Source organism: Oncorhynchus mykiss, chromosome 18, assembly GCF_057628025.1.
Source record: "Oncorhynchus mykiss isolate SJ-2025 chromosome 18, ASM5762802v1, whole genome shotgun sequence".
In the NCBI taxonomy this organism is placed as follows: Eukaryota; Metazoa; Chordata; class Actinopteri; order Salmoniformes; family Salmonidae; genus Oncorhynchus; species Oncorhynchus mykiss.
This window is the reverse complement of record NC_143039.1, coordinates 50,360,698-50,385,178: the sequence shown is the minus strand read 5'-3', so window position 1 is coordinate 50,385,178 and position 24,481 is coordinate 50,360,698. Positions and strand designations below refer to the sequence as shown.

The window sequence follows — 24,481 nt, the reverse complement described above, 5'->3', positions numbered from 1 at the left end:
TCCGTATAAATGCACCTGCACTGTGATAGTCTCAGAGGTCCGTTAAAAGCGCGGAGAGCATCATGAAGAACAAGGAACACACCAGGCACGTCCGAGATACTATTGTGAAGAAGTTTAAAGCCGGATTTGGATACAAAAAGATTTCCCAAGCTTTAAACATCCCAAGGAGCACTGTGCAAGCGATAATATTGAAATGGAAGGAGTATCAGACCACTGCAAATCTACCAAGACCTGGCCGTCCCTCTAAACTTTCAGCTCATACAAGGAGAAGACTGATCAGAAATGCAGCCAAGAGGCCAATGATCACTCTGGATGAACTGCAGAGATCTACAGCTGTGTTGGGAGACTCTGTCCATAGGACAACAATCAGTCATATATTGCACAAATCTGGCCTTTATGGAAGAGTGGCAAGAAGAAAGCCATTTCTTAAAGATATCCATAAAAAGTGTCGTTTAAAGTTTGCCACAAGCCACCTGGGAGACACACCAAACATGTGGAAGAAGGTGCTCTGGTCAGATGAAACCAAAATTGAACTTTTTGGCAACAATGCAAAACGTTATGTTTGGCGTAAAAGCAACACAGCTGAACACACCATCCCCACTGTCAAACATGGTGGTGGCAGCATCATGGTTTGGGCCTGCTTTTCTTCAGCAGGGACAGGGAAGATGGTTAAAATTGATTGGAAGATGGATGGAGCCAAATACAGGACCATTCTGGAAGAAAACCTGATGGAGTCTGCAAAAGACCTGAGACTGGGACGGAGACTTGTCTTCCAACAAGACAATGATCCAAAACATAAAGCAAAATCTACAATGGAATGGTTCAAAAATAAACATATCCAGGTGTTAGAATGGCCAAGTCAAAGTCCAGACCTGAATCCAATCAAGAATCTGTGGAAAGAACTGAAAACTGCTGTTCACAAATGCTCTCCATCCAACCTCACTGAGCTCGAGCTGTTTTGCAAGGAGGAATGGGAAAAAATTTCAGTCTCTCGATATGCAAAACTGATAGAAACATACCCCAAGCGACTTACAGCTGTAATCGCAGCAAAAGGTGGCGCTACAAAGTATTAACTTAAGGGGGCTGAATAATTTTGCACGCCCAATTTTTCAGTTTTTGATTTGTTAAAAAAGTTTGAAATATCCAATAAATGTCGTTCCACTTCATGATTGTGTCCCACTTGTTGTTGATTCTTCACAAAAAAATACAGTTTTATATCTTTATGTTTGAAGCCTGAAATGTGGCAGAAGGTCGCAAAGTTCAAGGGGGCCGAATACTTTCGCAAGGCACTGTATATAGTGTGTGTAATAAATAAATATATATATAGACACTTTCAAATGAGTGGATTCAGCTATTTCAGACACACCCGTTGATGACAGTTATTTAAAACAGCCATGCAATCTCCATAGACAAACATTGGCAGTAGAATGGCCTTACTGAAAGGCTCATTGACTCAACGTGGCACCGTCAACTTTACAACAAATCTGTTTGTCAAATACAAATACAGCATACAATGACATTCTAGATAATTATGTGCTTCCAACTTAGATCAGTGTGGAAAAACTTGACTGGCCTGCACAGAGCCCTGACCTCAACCCCATCAAACACCTTTGGGATGAATTGGAACGCTGACTGCAAACCAGGCCTAATCACCCAACATCAGTGCACGACCTCACTAATGCTTGTGACTGAATGGAAGCAAGTCCCTGCAGCAATGTTCCAACATCTAATGGAAAGCCTTCCCAGAAGAGTGGAGGTTGTTACAGCAGCAAAGGGAGGGGACCAGCTCCATATTAATGCCCATGATTTTGGAATGAGATGTTAGACGAGCAGGTGTCCACAAACTGTAGGTCATGTGGCATATATAAAATGTGTCACATAAATTATATCCAGCGCAGGGCTCCAGCTACGCATTTGCTTTGCTAACTTGATAGTTACGAGGCTAGATGTCAAGATCAAGCTTATTGGTTAGAGCAGAGACATTCAATCCCCTCATGCCTTTGTCTCTGTGTGTGTCCAATTATTTTTTGTGTTGTGAAATAGCACCCCTTGTGCGCACATTCGGTAATACAGTATGTCCTGGTATGGTACAGAAGCGGTATAACTATGACAATCTGGATACCACCCAACCCTAGACAGAATAATTAGTTTGTGCGCCTCTGATGCACACTTCAACCGTCTATCCAATTTTCCACCTGAGTGGGTAAGAGCAAGGCAACCCTCCCTCTCCACCCCTTTGCCACAAAGAAACAGTCAGTCAATGACTTCCTTCATATTTGCAGCCAAGCATGGCTTTCCGTTGGCATCAGATCTGTCACAGAATAACAAAAATGCATTAAAATCACTTTGAAACACAAATGTAGCCATTTCATGGGTATTCTGCATTCTCCATCTCCGAGCAGCAGTGACAATGGAATCAGGAGGTAGACTCACGTTTGAGAGCGCGTAGACAAAAAATAAGTTAAGTAAAAAATAGATAGAATAGTAAAAAAATATCATAAGTAAAGAGCAGCAGTAAAATAACAGAAGTGAGGCTATACAGGCGGTACCGGTACAGAATCAATGTGCGGGGGGGCACAGGTTAATCGGCCTAACTGCTTGGAAATGAACAGACTAGCTAATGAGTGTTTTAGGTCTGATACGGTTGGTCATTATATCAACAACTGAAAAGTTTCACCAAGCTGTATGAGTTTGGTTGGCCAACTTCGCTGGGCAAACAGACAACTAAGTCAAAGGTTATGAACTAGTGAATATAGCTTATTTTTCCACTGCTGATATTATTCGACACCCACAAACATTGGATTCCAGAGTGAACGCTGCAACTGAATTCCATAACAGTAAAACAACAAAAGTACAAGACAAATGGAAAACAATCCCCACATTCCACTCCCAAAACATTCCACAGCGCGAGTCAGCCAGAGGAAAACACGTGTTTTCCAAAGTTCATCCCATAATTGTTGCTTTCTCTCGGTTTACAACACCCAGCGCGCAAAAGGCATTCAGAATCGCTTGCAAAATACAGGCGTGTATTATCACAAATCTTGTTTTGTTCCGTTCCCATTCACAATGCAAATTCGACAAAACATATTAAGTCTACCACGAGTGTAACGTTATGCTGGCTGTAAAATGGGCCGTTTACAAATCAAAACGCTCACTGAATGAAAAGCTGAACTAGCAACAATGTTCCGGCTAACAACGTTAAGTGGTTGTGCTGGTTCAAATGTACTAATGTAAAGTACATATCTAACGTGCTCTACTGCAAATAAATTGAAAAAGGCTACTAAAAGTGCCTACTCGTCAGTGTTCTTACCTACATCTCAAAGGGCAGAGAACAAGGTATCTTCACGGAATGCGTTTATGCGTGTCTTCTCCCGGCATTGTTCTATCCAGCGCACCCTTGCGTTCAGGTAGGCTGGATTGGTGTAGTAGTTTACACCGCTCAGGTAGCAAGCTCTGCTCTCGCTTCCGAACGAAATAAGTCGTGCCCACAAAAGGAAACCGCTGACCGTAAACATTTGCTCTTGGAGCTCCCAGTGGAAAAAACGCCTGTCTGCCTGGCCTGCCTCCTCCCATATAATTGTATGGCCCCCGCTCAGCAAAGTGAACACACGGTTGATCAACAGATTACCGTAGACTATCTCTCTTGATCAACAGGCGCCATCTATAGGAGGAAACCGTTAAGACTATAACCAAAGATTGTATTATCCTCTGCTGTTGATAACACAATATTATAGGTTATACAGATCAAATCCACTATGTTGCTTGTGGTCACATCATTACATTTTCCCTTCATTACAATTAATGTTAATACATTTTTCTCAATGCCTTTGTCAACTTTAAAGCCCATTCTGGCTTTTACTAGTATCATCCACTACTAACTTCAGCAGAGCATTCTGGCAGAGATATTACTTGACACTCTGTTTGTTCCACATATCCAGGTTTTTAGAAATAACAATGCTGATTATAATAGGTCTACTGTAGTATATTTATAAGCAATATGGCACGAGGGGGTGTGGTATATTATTATTATACCTTTATTTCAACAAGGAACACAAACTGAGACCAAGGTCTCTTTTACAGCTGGCCCCTGCATGTACATGTTTACACATACAGTTTAGGTAATTAGGCAATTATAGTCAATGAACTAATCACTGATCATAATCTTGATGTGATTGGCCTGACTGAAACATGGCTTAAGCCTGATGAATTTACTGTGTTAAATGAGGCCTCACCACCTGGCTACACTAGTGACCATATCCCCCGTGCATCCCGCAAAGGCGGAGGTGTTGCTAACATTTACGATAGCAAATTTCAATTTACAAAAAAAAAAATGACGTTTTCGTCTTTTGAGCTTCTAGTCATGAAATCTATGCAGCCTACTCAATCACTTTTTATAGCTACTATTTACAGGCCTCCTGGGCCATATACAGCGTTCCTCACTGAGTTCCCTGAATTCCTATCGGACCGTATAGTCATAGCAGATAATATTCTAATCTTTGGTGACTTTAATATTCACATGGAAAAGTCCACAGACCCACTCCAAAAGGCTTTCGGAGCCATCATCGACTCAGTGGGTTTTGTCCAACATGTCTCTGGACCCACTCACTGTCACAGTCATACGCTGGACCTAGTTTTGTCCCATGGAATAAATGTTGTGGATCTTAATGTTTTTCCTCATAATCCTGGACTATCGGACCACCATTTTATTACGTTTGCAATTGCAATAAATAATCTGCTCAGACCCCAACCAAGGAACATCAAAAGTTGTGCTATAAATTCACAGACAACACAAAGATTCCTTGATGTCCTTCCAGATTCCCTCTGTCTACCCAAGGACGCCAGAGGACAAAAATCAGTTAACCACCTAACTGAGGAACTCAATTTAACCTTGCGCAATTTAACCTTGCGCAAACCCTAGATGCAGTTGCACCCCTAAAAACATTTCTCATAAGAAACTAGCTCCCTGGTACACAGAAAATACCCGAGCTCTGAAGCAAGCTTCCAGAAAATTGGAACGGAAATGGCGCCATACCAAACTGGAAGTCTTCCGACTAGCTTGGAAAGACAGTACTGTGCAGTACCGAAGAGCCCTTACTGCTGCTCGATCATCCTATTTTTCTAACTTAATTGAGGAAAATAAGAACAATCCGAAATTCCTTTTTGATACTGTCGCAAAGCTAACTAAAAAGATGACTTTCACTTTAGCAGTGATAAATTCATGAACTTCTTTGAGGAAAATATTATGATTATTAGAAAGCAAATTACGGACTTCTCTTTAAATCTGCGTATTCCTTCAATGCTCAGTTGTCCTGAGTCTGCACAACTCTGCCAGGACCTAGGATCAAGAGAGACGCTCAAGTGTTTTAGTACTATATCTCTTGACACAATGATGAAAATAATCATGGCCTCTAAACCTTCAAGCTGCATACTGGACCCTATTCCAACTAAACTACTGAAAGAGCTGCTTCCTGTGCTTGGCCCTCCTATGTTGAACATAATAAACGGCTCTCTATCCACCGGATGTGTACCAAACTCACTAAAAGTGGCAGTAATAAAACCTCTCTTGAAAAAGCCAAACCTTGACCCAGAAAATATAAAAAACTATCGGCTTATATCGAATCTTCCATTCCTCTCAAAAATTTTAGAAAAGGCTGTTGCGCAGCAACTCACTGCCTTCCTGAAGACAAACAATGTATACGAAATGCTTCAGTCTGGTTTTAGACCCCATCATAGCACTGAGACGGCACTTGTGAAGGTGGTAAATTACATTTTAATTGCATCGGACCGAGGCTCTGCATCTGTCCTCGTGCTCCTAGACCTTAGTGCTGCTTTTGATACCATCGATCGTCACATTCTTTTGGAGAGATTGGAAACCCAAATTGGTCTACACGGACAAGTTCTGGCCTGGTTTAGATCTTATCTGTCGGAAAGATATCAGTTTGTCTCTGTGAATGGTTTGTCCTCTGACAAATCAACTGTAAATTTCAGTGTTCCTCAAGGTTCCGTTTTAGGACCACTATTGTTTTCACTATATATTTTACCTCTTGGGGATGTTATTCGAAAACATAATGTTAACTTTCACTGCTATGCGGATGACACACAGCTGTACATTTCAATGAAACATGGTGAAGCCCCAAAATTGCCCTTGCTAGAAGCATGTGTTTCAGACATAAGGAAGTGGATGGCTGCAAACTTTCTACTTTTAAACTCGGACAAAACAGAGATGCTTGTTCTAGGTCCCAAGAAACAAAGAGATCTTCTGTTGAATCTGACAATTAATCTTAATGATTATACAGTCGTCTCAAATATAACTGTGAAGGACCTCGGCGTTACTCTGGACCCTGATCTCTCTTTTGAAGAACATATCAAGACCATTTCAAGGACAGCTTTTTTCCATCTACGTAACATTGCAAAAATCAGAAACTTTCTGTCCAAAAATGATGCAGAAAAATTAATCCATGCTTTTGTCACTTCTAGGTTAGACTACTGCAATGCTCTACTTTCCGGCTACCCGGATAAAGCACTAAATAAACTTCAGTTAGTGCTAAATACGGCTGCTAGAATCCTGACTAGAACCAAAAAAATTGATCATATTACTCCAGTGCTAGCCTCTCTACACTGGCTTCCTGTCAAAGCAAGGGCTGATTTCAAGGTTTTACTGATAACCTACAAAGCATTACATGGGCTTGCTCCTACCTATCTCTCTGATTTGGTCCTGCCATACATACCTACACGTACGCTACGGTCACAAGACGCAGGCCTCCTAATTGTCCCTAGAATTTCTAAGCAAACAGCTGGAGGCAGGGCTTTCTCCTATAGAGCTCCATTTTTATGGAACGGTCTGCCTACCCATGTCAGAGACGCAAACTCAGTCTCAACCTTTAAGTCTTTACTGAAGACTCATCTCTTCAGTGGGTCATATGATTGAGTGTAGTCTGGCCCAGGAGTGGGAAAGTGAACGGAAAGGCTCTGGAGCAACGAACCGCCCTTGCTGTCTCTGCCTGGCCGGTTCCCCTCTTTCCACTGGGATTCTCTGCCTCTAACCCTATTACAGGGGCTGAGTCACTGGCTTACTAGGGCTCTTTCATACCGTCCCTAGGAGGGGTGCGTCACTTGCTTGAGTTGGTTGAGTCACTGATGTGGTCATCCTGTCTGGGTTGCCCCCCCCCCCCCCCCTTGGGTTGTGCCGTGGCAGAGGTCTTTGTGGGCTATACTCAGCCTGGTCTCACGATGGTAAGTTGGTGTTGGAAGATATCCCTCTAGTGGTGTGGGGCATGTGCTTTGGCAAAGTGGGTGGGGTTATATCCTTCCTGTTTGGCCCTGTCCGGGGGTGTCCTCGGATGGGGCCACAGTGTCTCCTGACCCCTCCTGTCTCAGCCTCCAGTATTTATGCTGCAGTAGTTTATGTGTCGGGGGGGCTAGGCTCAGTTTGTTATATCTGGAGTACTTCTCCTGTCCTATTCGGTGTCCTGTGTGAATCTAAGTGTGCGTTCTCTAATTCTCTCCTTCTCTCTTTCTTTCTCTCTCTCGGAGGACCTGAGCCCTAGGACCATGCCCCAGGACTACCTGACATGATGACTCCTTGCTGTCCCCAGTCCACCTGACCGTGCTGCTGCTCCAGTTTCAACTGTTCTGCCTTATTATTATTCGACCATGCTGGTCATTTATGAACATTTGAACATCTTGGCCATGTTCTGTTATAATCTCCACCCGGCACAGCCAGAAGAGGACTGGCCACCCCACATAGCCTGGTTCCTCTCTAGGTTTCTTCCTAGGTTTTGGCCTTTCTAGAGAGTTTTTCCTAGCAACCGTGCTTCTACACCTGCATTGCTTGCTGTTTGGGGTTTTAGGCTGGGTTTCTGTACAGCACTCTGAGATATCAGCTGATGTACGAAGGGCTATATAAATACATTTGATTTGATTTGATTTGAGGTACAATGATTTTAAAAACTAAACAAGAAAAACAAAATGATCACAGATAATACAAAAATACAGCAACAGATTTCATTTACACACAGGTTATTCTACTAACAGCACAATAACTTCCATTACCCGAAACAGTTACAAGCAATACAAAAATAAAAATGCTACAATAAATATTTAAAACGGGCGACAGGGGGACAAGAGTCTCAAGTTTAAGTTTAGTCTGCAGGCTATTCCATAGGCAACCATACCCAACTCTGTGGAGATCGCATGGGCCTCAAGTGTAATACATGCTTGAGACCTGGTTTTAGGAATTATAATTTTAATGTTGATGAGTGATGATAAATAAGAAGGTAGCTTATTCAGAAGTGCTTTATAGACAAACACGAGAGCATGTTGTTCTCGTCTCATGGACAGCGAAGTCCAACCTACATTTTTATATAAAACACAGTGGTGAGTTCTGTAGCTAGCACCCGTGTCACGTTCTGACCTTAGTTCCTTTGTTTTGTCTTTGTTTTAGTATGGTCAGGGCGTGAGTTGGGGTGGGCAGTCTATGTTCCTTTTTCTATAATTTGGGATTTCTGTGTTTGGCCTGGTATGGTTCTCAATCAGAGGCAGCTGTCAATTGTTGTCCCTGATTGAGAACCATACTTAGGTAGCCTGGTTTCACTATTGAGTTGTGGATGATTATTTTCTGTAGTGTATGTTCACCATACAGAACTGTTTCGTTTATCGGTTTTTGTTGTTTTGTTCGAGTATTCGTTTTCATTACAGGTGCTCCCGTCTGTCCTGAGCTGCCAGAGTCTCCCGTCTGTCCTGAGCTGCCAGAGTCTCCTGTCTGTTCTTAGCTGCCAGGGTCTCCCGTATGTCCTGAGCTGCCAGGGTCTCTCGTCTGTCCTGAGCTGCCAGAGTCTCCCGTCTGTCCTGAGCTGCCAGAGTCTCCCGTCTGTCCTGAGCTGCCAGAGTCTCCCGTCTGTCCTGAGCTGCCAGAGTCTCCCGTCTGTCCTGAGCTGCCAGGGTCTCCCGTCTGTCCTGAGCTGCCAGAGTCTCCCGTCTGTCCTGAGCTGCCAGAGTCTCCCGTCTGTCCTGAGCTGCCAGAGTCTCCCGTCTGTCCTGAGCTGCCAGAGTCTCCCGTCTGTCCTGAGCTGCCAGAGTCTCCTGTCTGTCCTGAGCTGCCAGAGCCGCCCGTCTGTCCTGAGCTGGCAGAGCCGCCCGTCTGTCCTGAGCTGCCAGAGCCGCCCGTCTGTCCTGAGCTGCCAGAGCCGCCCGTCTGTCCTGAGCTGCCAGAGCCGCCCGTCTGTCCTGAGCTGCCAGAGCCGCCCGTCTGTCCTGAGCTGCCAGAGCCGCCCGTCTGTCCTGAGCTGCCAGAGCCGCCCGTCTGTCCTGAGCTGCCAGAGCCGCCCGTCTGTCCTGAGCTGCCAGAGCCGCCCGTCTGTCCTGAGCTGCCAGAGCCGCCCGTCTGTCCTGAGCTGCCAGAGCCGCCCGTCTGTCCTGAGCTGCCAGAGCCGCCCGTCTGTCCTGAACTGCCAGAGCCGCCCGTTATTCAGGAGCCGCCCGTCATTCAGGAGCTGCCAGAGCCGCCCGTCTGTCCTGAGCTGCCAGAGCCGCCCGTTATTCAGGAGCCGCCCGTCATTCAGGAGCTGCCAGAGCCGCCCGTCAGTCAGGAGCTGCCAGAGCCGCCCGTCAGTCAGGAGCTGCCAGAGCCGCCCGTCTGTCCTGAGCTGCCAGAGCCGCCCGTTATTCAGCCAGGAGCTGCCGGAATGGAGGACAGAGGAGCCTCTTAAAGAAGAAGTTACAGGCCTGTGAGAGCCAGAAATCTTGCTTGTTTGTTGGTGACCAAATACTTATTTTCCACCATAATTTGCAAATACATTCATTTTCTGGATTTTTTTTCTCATTGTCTGTCATAGTTGAAGTGTACCTATGATGAAAATTACAGGCCTCTCTCATCTTTTTAAGTGGGAGAACTTGGACAATTGGTGGCTGACTAAATACTTTTTTGCCCCACTGTAAGTGCGCAATGATAAGTAGCATCCAGCGATTTAAGTGTTGATGCCATAGCATGCATGTAAATAATAGCCCCATAATCTATAACAGACATAAAAGTAGCTTGCACAATGTCTTCTATTTGTGGAGGACAAGCATGTCCTGTTCTATGGAGGAAGCCTAGCTTGTTTTTTAGCCATTTACAAAGTTCATCAATATGCATTTTAAAAGACAGTTTATCATCCAACCATATCCCTAAGTATTTATATGCAGAGACCTGATTAATTCGAGAACCATCTAAGCTCGTAAGTGCAAGTGTATTTTCAACCAACTTTTTTAACCTATTAAAAATCAAAAATGTGTTTTCTTTGCATTTAAAACAAGTTTCAGCTGTATAAAAGACTCTTGTAATATCTTAAAACAATAGTGATAATGTTTGGTCAGCCGTTGAAGCGATAGAATATATGACAGTGTCATCAGCATATAAATGAATTTGACACTTTCTTATCTCATCACCAATATTGTTTATGTATTGAGTGAACAGTAATAGACCAAGTATAGAACCTTGTGGGACCCCTTTAACCAACTCCAATGGCTCTGACTGGATGCCGTCGACTCTAACAGCTTGACTTCTATCCTTTAGATAGTTATGAAACCAACGACAGGCATCCAGTCCCAGTCCTATGGACGACAGCTTACCCAAAAGTATTGAATGGTCTACAGTGTCAAAAGCTTTAGATAAATCTATGAACAAGGCGGCACAATACTTTCTATTATCTAGGGCATTAGTAATATCATTTACAACACGTACAGTGGCCGTAATAGTACTGTGTTTGTCTAAAGCCAGATTGATTACTAGAAAGAATACTGTTAATTAAAAAAGATTGTAGTTGCCTATTCACCAGTGACTCTAGAATTTTAGCCAAACAGGAGAGCTTAGGGATGGGCCGATAATTATCCAACTCACTACCATCACCTCCCTTGAGGAGTGGTAAAACAAAAGCTGTTTTCCAAGATTTGGCCAATACACCACGGCTAAGGGCTGTTCTTAGGCACAGCCCTTAGCCGTGATATATTGGCCATATACCACAAACCCAAGGTGCCTTATTGCCGTTCTAAACTGGTTATCAATGTAATTAGAGCAGTAAAAATAAATGTTATACCCATGGTATATACAGTCTGATATACCATGGCTGTCAGCCAATCAGGATTCAGGGCTCGAACCACCAGGTTTATAATTTGGAATAAGTAGGCCTAGCCGAATTGAACAAAACCAGAAACTAAGATGGCCACATGATATCCATAAAATTACAGAAAAACATTTCATATCCTAAGCTATTAATTTACACGGCTTTTGTAAAACATCCTTTTGGCCTATGCAAGTAAAAACCATTGGGTAGGCTCTTCACATATACCTTGCAGTCAAAACCACCTCTCTGATGATACCTGGATGATTGTAGCTAATAACATGTAAATAAATTACCTGGAAAAAGTTACATATTTTATCCAATCATTTGTTTGATATATGCTGGATATGAAACAAAACTGAATTTACACAGCACAGGATCCATTAACCCACAACATCTGACTGCAACCCTGCACCTCAGAGCTCATTACATGTGCAGACATGTAGATCAACAATCCGTTTTACCTGGTCACTCACTACTTGATCTTGCACCCTCCACAGAACGGTTTCTGGCAATTCTCTGGTGAAAATTCGAAAAAGCTCTTCCCTCAGCCTTCTTGTTAGGCCGGTATACGGAAGGTCACTAAGGAAGGAACAAGAGAAACGCTTACTATAACAAACCGTTTTTTAATCTTGTCATTTAAACCAATTGTCCGCCTCAGACGTTATCTTGGATAGACAGGTGGCCGTTGCATGCCTATGCCAGCAGCAATTTCGAGACAGTTTGACAACTGCTAAAACATATATCGCTGTATCAACGCTGAGACGTTTGCAAGGGAAGCCAATCAGCGTTGAGCTAAACTGAGCGAGCTCAACTATGAATGGTCCAGGCGCACCAACAACAAAAAAAAGGGAAGCCAGTGTGGATTTGGTGGCACTCCTATTGAGAGCATACCTCATTGACAGAAACAACTTCAATTGTTGCATCTCGTTGTGTCGTTGTCCTCCAGTGGCTAGCTAGCCAGCTAGCTAAATTTGTCCCTTTCCTAAATTAGCCATGGATGGAGATAGGGATTTGGACTTGTGGTTTTACTTAAAACAACATACAGGACAATTATTATAACTGTGATTCTGATCCAACCATTAATTCATACATTGTTGTGCCCCTGGCCTGAGAGGATTGAGGTTCAATATGTAGCTAGATGTAGAAGGCTAATGTTAACTAGCTAACATTGCCCATGAAAGTTAGGCTAGCGAGCAAGCATTTTAGCCAGGTAGCCTAAGACAACAAAAAATTAAAGTATGTACTGTATGACAGAGTTATAGACCGTTTTGTCAGCACGAAAGAGAGGATGGCATTGGTGCTTCTCTACAAGTAGGGTGAGTCATCACGTTTTCTACTTGGACGAATGCGCACAGAAATCAGAACCATGGACAGCCACATCATATTTAGCTTACGTTGATTGGACTAAATTGTTATTGGTATATTTTAGTTGTGACTGTATTAGACTAAGCAGAGGTGATTTGATGATGTTGAAATATTGAAGTTGAACTGGAAACATTAACTTGATTGACCATGCTGTAGGTATGTTACTGTACATTTAATATGCTTTATGGACTTAATTTGGTCAGAGGCTGCTATCCGATTTTGTGGTAAAACAACGGTGTGATTGATTTTTTTTCTGCCTCTGTCCTCTTATTGTCTCTGCCTTTCGGTCTATATACCAGGGCCGCAAGGCATATGAATTAACAGGTTATGGAGCAAACAACACAATTACCACATAATGGCTCGGGGGGGGGGGCTTGGCATCCCAAGTGATTTTACCCACGCACTGCTATTGGGAATGTCCAATTTAAACCATACCATACCAGAATGTCCATTTTGACCATACCAAAATGTATTTAACAATGTACCCTGCAGCTTTACTTCCCATCTCTCAATAGGTAGGTCATGAACACAGCGAGGAAAGGAGCTGGTAAGATGGATAATAATAGAAAATAGCCTAAGATTTGAGTCTTAGCAGCTACCTTGGAACAGCCCTTTGCGCGAATGGCAGTGTTTCATGCCTCTGCAGGACTTAGCACAGTTTCCAAATATACAAAATGATAGGTGAGTGTATTGACAGCACCTACATATATTGGTCTATAGCCTACATCTTATCTGACAGGATAAATAAACGGTGCTTGTTGCCATAACACATTATTCACTAGGTCTGCAAACTCAAGCAATTATTACAATCTAAAAGTAAATACCATGTTATTGTAGTTAAGTAGGCTGTTATACGTGTATAATTTGTATTTGATAGGCTAAGTCATGGCAGTGTCTTCCGAATGTCTGCGACTCGAGAGTCAAGGCAAATGGTAACCTAACCTGCGTGCATAGCATAAATGTTTACCAAAAGAGGGCGTGCGCTCATTGGAGTTCGAACGCACTTGTTTGTGGCCATTGTGGGTCTTATTGCATTAATTGTCCCATATAGCTAGTTGGTAGAGCATGGCGCTTGCAACCGTTTAGAAACTACAGCAATTTCTGCACATAGTCCCCCAATTTTATGGGCGAAAAGGTGTTGGGACAAATGTGTATTAAAGTTATAAAAAGTTAAGTATTTGGTCCCATATTCATAACACGCAATGACTACATCAAGCTTGTGACTCTACACATTTTTGGGATGCATTTGATGTTTGTTTTGGTTGTGTTTCAGATTATTTTGTTCCCAATAAAAATAAATGGAAAATAATGTATTGTGTCATTTTGGAGTCACTTTTATTGTTGATAAGAATATAATATGTTTCTAAACACTTCTACATTAATGTGGATGCTACCATGATTAGGGATAATCCTGAATGAATCGTGAATAATTTTGAGTGAGAAAGTTACCAATGCACAAATGTCATACCCCCAAAACATGATAATCGCTCACCATTACGATAACAGGGGGAACCTGGTCCCAGAGCATTTCGTATTATACTGTACGTAAATCCGATAACTCGATTTAGTATAATGTTTGGAATGTTTGGTATGGTTACTTAAGACAGATGGTTGCTTAACGCAAAAACGAATGTAACGTGAATGTCTAGTAGCCCAAAGGTTGTGAATTCGAATCTCATCATGGACAACTTTAGCAGTTGAGCTAGTTAGCAACTTTTCAACTACTTACAACTTTTTAGCTACTTTGCAAGTCCTTAGCATGTTAGCTAACCCTCCTATGATATCTGTAACTTTGTCTCTCATCAATATTCACGATTTGTAGTCACAAGCTCGATGCATCATGTGCTATGAATATGGGGCAAATACTTAACTTTTTACTGTTTTAATACAAATACAAGTGATTTGTCCCAATACTTTTTATGTACAAAAAAAGTGCTGTAATTTCTAAATGGTTCACACAATATGGATGAACTTTGGAAGTATAGAGCCAAAAGAAAAGAAAAAATACTTTACTGTCCCAATCATTAAGGAGGGCATTGTATCTACAAGTTCACTCCCGATCATTGTAAGTCCATATGTTTTTATTTTAATCAAATTACTAACAACAAGAAGCATCTCTGTGAATGTTATGGGAACATATTGGAGTTCACAGGTCAGCATCAGATTAAGTCAAACACTGCATCAAATACTTCATGCAAAATATTACCTCTTGAAAGCCTCTAACTCATAATGGTGTTAGAAATGCTGATATTTTTTAACCAAGACAGAAAAGTGGATTTTTATGCACGACTGCAGCATCAACGCATTTATCTCAATCATCACGCCGCCTTTGCCTTTACCACGAAGACAAAATGCTCCTTTTACGCAGACCTATAATCTCACATGTTTCAGCCTAAAACATTTTATTGTCATTTCATCAAACCCCTTTGTCGATTTCCGGGAATATGTTTAGACTGTTTTGTTCAGCAATGTCAGCAGTATCTCAGAGTTTCCATGAGCTTTGTGGTCTAGAAACCCCAAATGGTAAACAGGTAGTTTGTGTAGGCGCCGCCTCAAGCTATTTTTCCTCGCTCGGTTGCAACATCGCTTGCGCCCTTTGAGGTTTGATCAAGGCGAGCAACGTTAAAATAAATGGCAGGAGTTTATGAACATACATTTATATCAATCTGTATGGTCTTAGTTTTTAGGAATATACCTAAAATGTTTGTCCCCCCACCTGAATATGAACTACCCTATTTAGGGTTCAAATTAAACATTACAATTGTTGTTTTGTTATGTAATACAACAACAAAAAATCATTATGTAACACTGAACCGTCTGTATTTGAATGTAGGCCTATCTAATGTTTCTCTTATCCACGTGTTCTACTTTCCTTTCTGGAATTAGAACAGCCTGTAATGAAAGTTTATACCAACATGTAAATTGACTTTGGCTTGGAATCCATCATTAGTAGAATCCAGCGCCATAAATAGAGATAAGGCACACATCACATGGCAGAATCACAACAGACGTTATGAATTATATTATGTTCAGATAAATAGGCAATGTTAACAATTATAACAATATCTCTATAGACATACACGCCTAACGTTTTTAGTGATGTATTGTTTAATTGGCTAACGATGATTTCCGGTAAGATAAACAATTATTATAATAATGATTAAAAAAACTGACGTAGCCTAATAATAATAGTGAATTAAGCCAATTTCAAATATAATTCTGAAAAGTTAATTCGCCTACTACTTTACAGAGAACCAGGCCAATAGCCTAATAGGCTATATTCTTACAGAGTAAATTACATTCTTTACCACGAAGAGTAATTTTGTTCAAAATTACGTATTTTATTACTTTTTGTACAAACTGAGGTTATAGATCACGGACGTGAATTGATTAAAACAAATAATCCTTGATGTCATCATGTTTATTCATTCATCTCAATATAGCCTAGCTGTAATTGTCGAAAACAGGCAGTTCTTTAGTGAGTCAATTCTTAAATGTATCTTCGTTGCATTCAGTCGGTGCAATCTTGCCAACTTTGCATTTATTCTAAGTTTTTTTGTTGTAGAGGCCTTTGCTGGAATATGACCTATCTTTCCTTGCTCACAGTTTGTTATAACGCAGGACACTTTATATGTTCATTTCCGGTGAGATGTTGTCGGTCTTGCTTTCTGCGATGTAGCAGGGCTATGCGCGAGACACCTTCATCTCGTCAAGGTGGCTGAACAGACTCAAAGAGATGATGCCCTTCAAATTCCGTGAATCTAAAATGCCATGGCCCCTGATACTTCTGTTGTGCTGGAGCTATGTTTTGAAAGGCAAGTATGACTCTATTCTGCACACTTTGTCAATGTGTCGAGAATAAATGTAAGAAAGGTACATTTATTTAGGAAAACGAATAATGGTAGTAAGGGGTTTAGCCTATGTCTCATCACCACCGTGCATACAATCATTTATTGCAATAAATAAGCCCTTAACCACAGTATTCTAGTAAATTATAACTTCTTAATAAACTTGTGTGAGAATAAATGTTGATCATGTCAATGAATCTGTATCCTGGCTGTAAATGTTAATTTTATAATCTAGCAATTTCAAGATAATTCACATTTTAGGTTAGACAAAGGAGGCCTATAAAAATTTCTAAATCTTTTTCTAAGTGGACAGGGAGTACGCTTTTTTCCCCTCTGTTTGGCATCCACGCTTGGTATATTCATGTTCAGAAAAACCAAGTTATGAAATTCACCAAACATTCTAACAGGAATTAGTTGAAATATATGTTATATTCTTGTTATTCCTATTTCTGTTTTTTTTAGCTACACACACATCCATTATCATCCAGACGCCAGGGAGTTTGATGGTGAAGGCTGGTGATACAGTGACCTTGAAATGCTATTTGGTTGAGCTTATCACCTACTGCTACTCTGTGATTTGGATGAAAGTTGACCCCAGGAATGGAACACTGACTAAGATTGCAAACTTAAAGATTGATAACAACTCTGAGGAGGGAGAAGGGAAACAGGACAAACTATGTTCTGCTTCAATCGCCAACGCAACAGTGAGCGACTCAGGAATGTACTATTGTTCAGCTGTTCAATCCGAAATAATCCACACGGGCAATGGTTCTAGAGTTGTTGTGACAGGTAAATTGAATGTCTGGTATTTTCATTCACAAAGTTGACTGCTAAAAAAATACACAGATGTGTTAAAAAAAAAAAAAAATGTACACATACAAAAATAAATCTTGTGCTCGAAAAATCTAAATAGCCAATTGTAAATATTGCATAGAATTTCTGTAACCCTTTGAATGTATTGAATGAGGTTGTCTGTATGGGCTAAAATGAAGAATCGTGCATTCAGAGTGTAGTCTATGTTGAACAACCATTTCAACAAGTCATGTAATTGTTTACAATTCTGACAATCTTTTCCCCAGAGAGAGAGAGAACACAGAACATCACTGAATCGCCAGCCATCAAACTCCTCTCTCCATCGGACGGTGACGGGTCTGTTGTGTTGACGACTCTATACTACACAGCAGAGTCCTTCATCCCTCTGCTGTGTTTGGTGTTGAAAGTGGTCCCGTCTCAGGTCCATGTGTTCTGGCTCATAGACGGGAGAGAGGACAGTGGACTAACTTCGTCCACTTGGACAGACAACAGTGATTCAGCCACAGAGTTCACTATGAACCAGATTCTAGTCCAGGCAGAGGAGTGGAACAGAGGGGTGCAGTGTACGTGTGTGGTGGAGTTTGAGGGAAATTCTATCAACAAAACCCTGATAAAGCCCAATGGTAATTGCATCACTGTATCTCAAATACTCACTTTTTATGTTAATTTCAAGTCTCCTCTGCAAAAAGCCATCCGTCATCCTAAATCAGAAGCATTTCTAATCAAAAGTAGCCTATTAACTTTTCTTACAAAGATATGAGAAAATCTGAGGATGGGTGGGATGAGCAAATTATACTAGAGGAAAGGCTCAATTATAGTTTCACATAAAGGGCAATACACATACACTGTAAAACACATGTTTTATACTACATCACAATGTGTGAGAGTGTGTCCCCACCCTAATCATTTATATTTCAATAATAGCAGTTATCACTTGTACTTAATTATATATTTTTACAATGGGATAGAGTTTGTGATGATTTTCCTTTTCCGATTTAAACGTTGTTCTCTTATCAACTTCTCATTTACTATGTACATTGTGTATTCTTTCTTGCATGTATTTTTGACCTACACCACAGATTCCACTGGCATGTGCACAATGGTGCTGTATTGGATATCTGCAGCTGCTCTCCTCACCATTATAGTGGCTGTCACTGTCGCTGTGTGTCGGCACCGTGGTAAGTTACATCTAATCAATAATTGGACAAAACTGTATGAAACAAATACCAAATTACCTTGTGGAAGACAATGTATGGTATGTCATTGTCCTCAGCAGAGGCATTATAACCATTGAAACCGAGGAAGGTACATGCCCCATCAATTTAATCAATTTGTAAGACACAAATGTACAAGATGTAGCTTATTTTGTAAATGATCAGTGCCCCCTCAAAAACATTAGGGGTGTGACGTGATGCCTATGGTCATGGCTAGGTGTGTAAGTAGGCCAGTTCAGTCGTCAAACTAAGATATAGGTAAAGGGAATGTTTTTACTACCTATAGAATAGGGGACCAAATGTGGGGGTGACAATTCTATTCCATTATGTCCTTTTCTGAGCAAATGGAATGCAAAAGGATATCTACTGTATATTTTCTCTTGCACGGGAACGTTAAGAAAGGTTATTCTTGTCTTTGTTCCTTAGGCTTTCCTGTGATGGTTATAGAGATCGTTATGTCAAGTGTCTGCGGCATATAGATAGTTCTGCTTTTGCAGTTTTGATTTGACTACAGCTGAACTGCAGCTGTAATACACCTACCCCCTCCTGACTGCCAATTATTTCAACATTGATGAAGAAGAACTCAGTCTTAAAATCAGAGAATCTGAGCCAAAGTCACAAACGACGTAGTTACTGTATCTTACTTCACTCTACAACAATGTCAGAAATAGGAATGTTGGAAATATGCCATTCTAGTAGTTCTTCCTTAGTTGTACAGTTTACTCCCTCTGCTTTTGAGATCAGATCATAGAGTGAATTTGAACAAATGGCAAAGAACATTATCATTGATTCATAATGTATACTTCAACCTGGATTTTAAATGTGGCATTTTTGTTGCTTTTTCCTGTAGGACATCCCGTGGTTACTGATGAGGATACAAGGTTTGTGTCTGACCGTTAATCCAACATTTAATTTGAGAAGTCAGTGGTCGCTGGAGTGATAATGTGAACTACTCTGTTTCAATTTCAGACAAAGAGGCACAGGCACAGAGAGCAGGCAGCATCAATCTGGTAAAATGTTATCATTTTTCTAATTTAGGATTACAACAGCCAATGATTTTAGAATGATTTTAAGATAGCTTTTATTAGCTTGGTGGTATTTAGTGGGCAAAAAAGTTTTTGCATTTTCATTATCTTTTTAAAAATGTTTACCCCTTTTTCTCCCCAATTTCGTGGTATCCAATTGTTGTTGTAGTAGCTACTATCTTGTCTCATCGCTACAACTCCCGTACGGGCTCGGGAGAGACGAAGGTTGAAAGTCATGCGTCCTCCGATACACAACCCAACCGAGCCGCACTGCTTCTTAACACAGCGCACATCCAACCCGGAAGCCAGCCGCACCAATGTGTCGGAGGAAACACCGTGCACCTGGCAACCTTGGTTAGCGCACACTGCGCCCGGCCCGCCACAGGAGTCGCTGGTGCGCGATGAGACAGGGACATCCCTACCGACCAATCCCTCCGTAACCCGGACGACGCTAGGCCAATTGTGCGTCGCCCCACGGACCTCCCGGTCACGGCCGGTTACGACAGAGCCTGGGCGCGAACCCAGGAACTCTGCAGTACAGCGCCCTTAACCACTGCGCCACCCGGGAGGCACATTTTCACTATCTTTTTAACTATTTAGTTGAAATCGATAGAATAAATAAGCTTTCTTTTTTTTCTTTTTTTTTCTGCTGTTAATCAGGAGTTGGGACATTTTTTAGGTGACTCTGTTTTACATTTGAGTGTGAGAGATGAGATGAAAATATTTCATAGAGAAGTAAATGGGGTGCCATTGGCGTACTTTGAGACACCATTAGATCTCACAGCATCTCTCGATGGAGGATGCAGGGTTGGTTGATTGAAGGATTCCAAAACATTTTGAACTACACTAGTTTATCGGGGATGTCATGGCTGTATTGGTGTTTGTCATGATCTGACTTGTAACGTTTGCAGGGAGACTCGGAGAAGCTAGAAAGGCAGTTAGATCATCCGTCTCGGTAAGTAGCTATTGTATTTGGTTTAGAATTTTTGGGGAAGGTGCCAAATGTTTTTTTTTACGTTGCATACTTTTATAATCCATTGCTGTGCTATCAGATTTTCTCAGGTAGAACTTTTAAATCAACATTTCGGCCCAACTTAACTCTTGGGGCCGGTTTCCAATCCTGGACATTGACTAGCCAATAGTCCTTGACTTAAAAACATTTTCTCTGGAGATAGTTTTTTAGTCCAGAAGTAGGCTTAATATGTGTCTGGGGAACTGGTCCATAGTGTATCCAAATTGGGGGACACTGTAAGGCCAGGCACCACAGGATAAAAGTACATTTTTGCATGTACAGTTGAAGTCGGAAGTTTACATACACTTAGGTTGGAGTCATTAAAACTTGTTTTTCAACCACTCCACAAATTTCTTGTTAACAAACCATAGTTTTGGCAAGTCGGATAGAACATCTACTTTGTGCATGACACAAGTAATTTTTCCAACAATTGTTAACAGACAGATTATTTCACTTATAATTCACTGTAGCACAATTCCAGTGGGTCTGAAGTTTACATTCACTAAGTTGACTGTGCCTTTAAACAGCTTGGAAAATTCCAGAAAATTATGTCATGGCTTTAGAAGCTTCTGATAGGCTTATTGACATAATTTGAGTCAGTTGGAGGTGAACCTGTGGAAGTATTTCAAGGCCTACCTTCAAACTCAGTGCCTCTTTGCTTGACATCATGGGAAAATCAAAAGAAATCAGCCAAGACCTCAGAAAAAAAATTGTAGACCGCCACAAGTCTGGTTCATCCTTGGGTGCAATTTCCAAATCGCCTGAAGGTACCACTTTGATCTGTACAAACAATAGTACGCAAGTATAAACACCATGGGACCACGCAAAGTGCAAATCAATCCCAGAACAACAGCAAAGGACCATGTGAAGATGCTGGAGGAAACGGGTACAAAAGTATCTATATCCACAGTAAAAACGAGTCCTATATCGACATAACCTGAAAGGCCTCTCAGCAAGGAAGAAGCCACTGCTCCAAAACCGCCATAAAAAGCCAGACTACGGTTTGCAACTGCACATGGGGACAAAGTTCGTACTATTTTGAGAAATGTCCTCTGGTCTGATGAAACAAAAATAGAACTGTTTGGCCATAATGACCATTGTTATGTTCGGAGGATAAAGGGGGAGGCTGGCAAGCTGAAAAACACCATCCCAACCGTGAAGCATGGGGGAGGCAGCATCATGTTGTGTGGGTGATTTGCTGCAGGAGGCACCACTTCACAAAATAGATGGCATCACGAGGATGGAAAATTATGTGGATATATTGAAGCAACATCTCAAGATATCAGTCAGGAATTTAAAGCTTGGTCGCAAGTGGGTCTTCCAAATGGACAATGACCCCAAGCATACTTCCAAAGTTGCAAAATGGCTTAAGGACAACATAGTCAAGGTATTGGAGTGGCCTTCACAAAGCCCTGACCTCAAGCCTATAGAAAATGTGTGAGCAGAACTGAAAAAGTGTGTGCGAGCAAGGAGGCCTACAAACCTGACTGCGTTACACCAGCTCTGTCAGGAGGAATGGGCCAAAATTCACCCAACTTATTGTGGGAAGCTTGTGGAAGGCTACCCAAAACGTTTGACCCAATTTAAACAATATAAAGGCAATGCTACCAAATACTAATTGAGTGTATGTAAACTTCTGACCCACTGGGAATGTGCTGAAAGAAATAAAAGCTGAAATAAATCCTTCTCTCTACTATTATTCTGACATTTCACATTCTTAAAATAAAGTGTTGGTCCTAACTGACCTAAGACAGAGAATTTTTACTAGGATTAAATGGCAGGAATTGTGAAAAACTGAGTTTAAATGTATTTGGTATGTAAACTTCCAACTTCAACTGTACTTATCAATTTAGAGATTGTTTAGTATTTTGGTCCATTAATAGTAGTATTTTCAAAAAGTAAAAATGTCAAAAAGTTGATAAATGTATATTTTCATTAATTTATCATACTACTGCATGTTTAAATGGACATATACATCCATAATTGCAAAGCTCACTACATTGAATCACACATAATTTAAAAGCCCATTTCACAGAGAATATTGCAAACTGGACAAGAGGGTGATTGGGTCTAAATTGGTAGTCTAAATTTCAGTGACCTTGTCATTCATTATATGCCATTTCCCAAAAGTCAGACTCTTCCTACCCGCCAACTAATTTTTCTCATCCTCAGAAGCATCTGCACCAAATTGTGTGTGTTATCCTTAGAAATATTCTCTGGATTCTTAGTATGTTGTCAAATGTTAATTCTAGAGGATTTTTTCTTCTGAAAAATGTACCAAAAATATGATTAAGGGGGGATACCCTATTAGGGTGTGGTTCCTGGCCGTAGTGTTATGATCCGAACATACTGCTCTGAAAATTTCTCATGTCTCATACTGGCGTATTACTTGGTAAGTATAGTGTAATTACAGTACTTATTGGCGATATACTTTGTGGTTTGTGTAAAATACAGATTGGCATTTTTATATGGATTACATTTGTTAACAAACTCCAATGAATTGAGGCTAAACCTACTCTCACCTCTAGAAGGATTGTTTTAGATTATTACTCAGTTATCTTCATTGTGAATGTATTGATTGAGATTGACTGACTATCCTTTCTATGGTGTGAATAGTCACAAATGAGACCCTGGTTTACATTTGCAGTATTGCTGCCCCAATTCAGTCCACATGAAGTGTTAAAGCATTTCTGTATTTAAAGCAACAGCAACAGCTATACCTATTTCTGATTCCTTGAGAAACAAATGTTCCTATAATGAACTCCCTGGTGTTGATTGTTCCACAGGAGGTCCAGTATGCGACTTTGGACCACATCCAGTTTGGGAGACGCCCAAATACAATTATCCAATAATATTTTGAAGAAGAAATTGCATAAGAGTTTTCAGATTATTATGTATGTATTTGTGTATAAAGCAAGAGCCAGTGTCCCCAATTGCTAAGTGCCCAGAGCCAATAGTGCGACACAGAGCTCTTTTTTTAATATTGTAATTCAACTGTGGGAAATCCTCCTAATAGTCATTAAACTGTCCCAGTCCTAAAATGTTTTCAGAGGTCAGGTTAGAGCCCTTCCGTGGGAAAACGTGTACAAGCCTACATAGGAAAATTACTGAAATAGTCTTGAATTTTGTATTGATGATATATTTATTGTGGTGTAGGCTAATTGGCTGCTTATAGGCCCATGTGTTTTCCTGTGTATTTTTATTTATTTTGTACCTTTATTTTAACGAGGCAAGTCAGTTAATAAGAACAAAGTCTTATTTTCAATGACGGCCTAGGAACAGTGGGTTGTTCAGGGGCAGAATGACAGAATTTGACCTTGTCCTGGTTTTGTCCTACACAGAGGACCACATTGGAAATAAGTGTTCTGAGCCATCCTGTCTCACCCTCAGGGATTAATCGTAAATTAATATCTTGTTTATTTCTTTGTTTTCATTTTATTACCTCTTTCATTACCTCTTATCTCATTTACAATTTTCCTGGAACTGTTGGTGCCAACACTGCCTATGTATTTGAACACATTTAAAAACATTGCTTGAATGCTAAAAAAAATACATTCAAATTCTCAATCTGAAACGCACTTCGACGAACTCTGTACGGCCTGTTTCTCTGACCAAAATGAGAAGGTTCACTGTTTTTGACACTTGTGAGTTGTTTGATCCGGCACAGACTGCAGATTGTGTAACATATGAAAAAGTGTGACAGGTGCAGGACTGTAGCCTTCAGAACAGAAGCTGACCACATACCACAGTAGTTTAAGCTTTAGCTGCCTTAACGCTCTCCTGCACACACACTCAATCTATCTATCGCTCTCTCTACGAGGTGGGGTATTCTCAGTGTGATATGCTTATGGACAGACACAGCTTTGGTCAAATCTGTTCCTTGCTATTAACAAACCACTAGCAAATTCTATTTTCAGACTTTCTTTTCACCCAATAGCACATTATGAGAGATGAACCTTTGTACTTTCGTGATATGCTATCAGCTATCACTTAACCTCAGCAGCTTTCACAATATCAATGAAACTCAGAAAATAGACGGAATGTACTGTTATTATTGTATCAGTTCCTTTTTCCACAACAACATTATTTTAAAGGGTTGGAAAAT

The 24,481-nt window shown here is 41.0% G+C and overlaps 2 protein-coding genes across 5 annotated transcripts in view; one reads left to right on the top strand and one right to left on the bottom strand.

Moving 5' to 3' along the window:
* LOC110496312 (semaphorin-4A) overlaps positions 1-3,636 on the bottom strand; it is a 48,846-nt gene extending 45,210 nt beyond the window's left edge. For 2 of the 4 annotated variants that reach the window (XM_021572135.3, XM_090208730.1), the window contains exon 1: positions 3,315-3,610. The gene's annotated coding sequence lies outside the window, so the exon portion shown is untranslated. Of the gene's footprint in view, positions 1-3,310 lie in introns of all 4 variants that reach the window. The other 2 variants (XM_021572134.3, XM_021572136.3) reach the window with 2 other exon arrangements.
* An 11,736-nt stretch (positions 3,637-15,372) lies between these two features.
* On the top strand, positions 15,373-24,284 carry LOC110496310 (uncharacterized). The gene is made up of 7 exons (XM_021572133.3): positions 15,373-17,101; positions 17,392-17,748; positions 18,205-18,303; positions 19,190-19,220; positions 19,309-19,349; positions 20,276-20,319; positions 23,163-24,284. The coding sequence occupies exons 1-7, from the start codon at positions 16,816-16,818 to the stop codon at positions 23,226-23,228; spliced, it is 924 nt and encodes a 307-aa protein (XP_021427808.3). The 5' UTR covers positions 15,373-16,815; the 3' UTR covers positions 23,229-24,284.
* Positions 24,285-24,481: the final 197 nt, after the last annotated feature.

Coding starts and splice junctions, on each gene's coding strand:
- LOC110496310 (XM_021572133.3), top strand. CDS start 16,816: ATGGTGAAGGCTGGTGATACAGTGACCTTGAAATGCTATTTGGTTGAG. Junction 18,304..19,189: donor CGCTGTGTGTCGGCACCGTG/GTAAGTTACATC, acceptor TTTTTCCTGTAG/GACATCCCGTGGTTACTGAT. Junction 19,221..19,308: donor GTTACTGATGAGGATACAAG/GTTTGTGTCTGA, acceptor TTTCAATTTCAG/ACAAAGAGGCACAGGCACAG.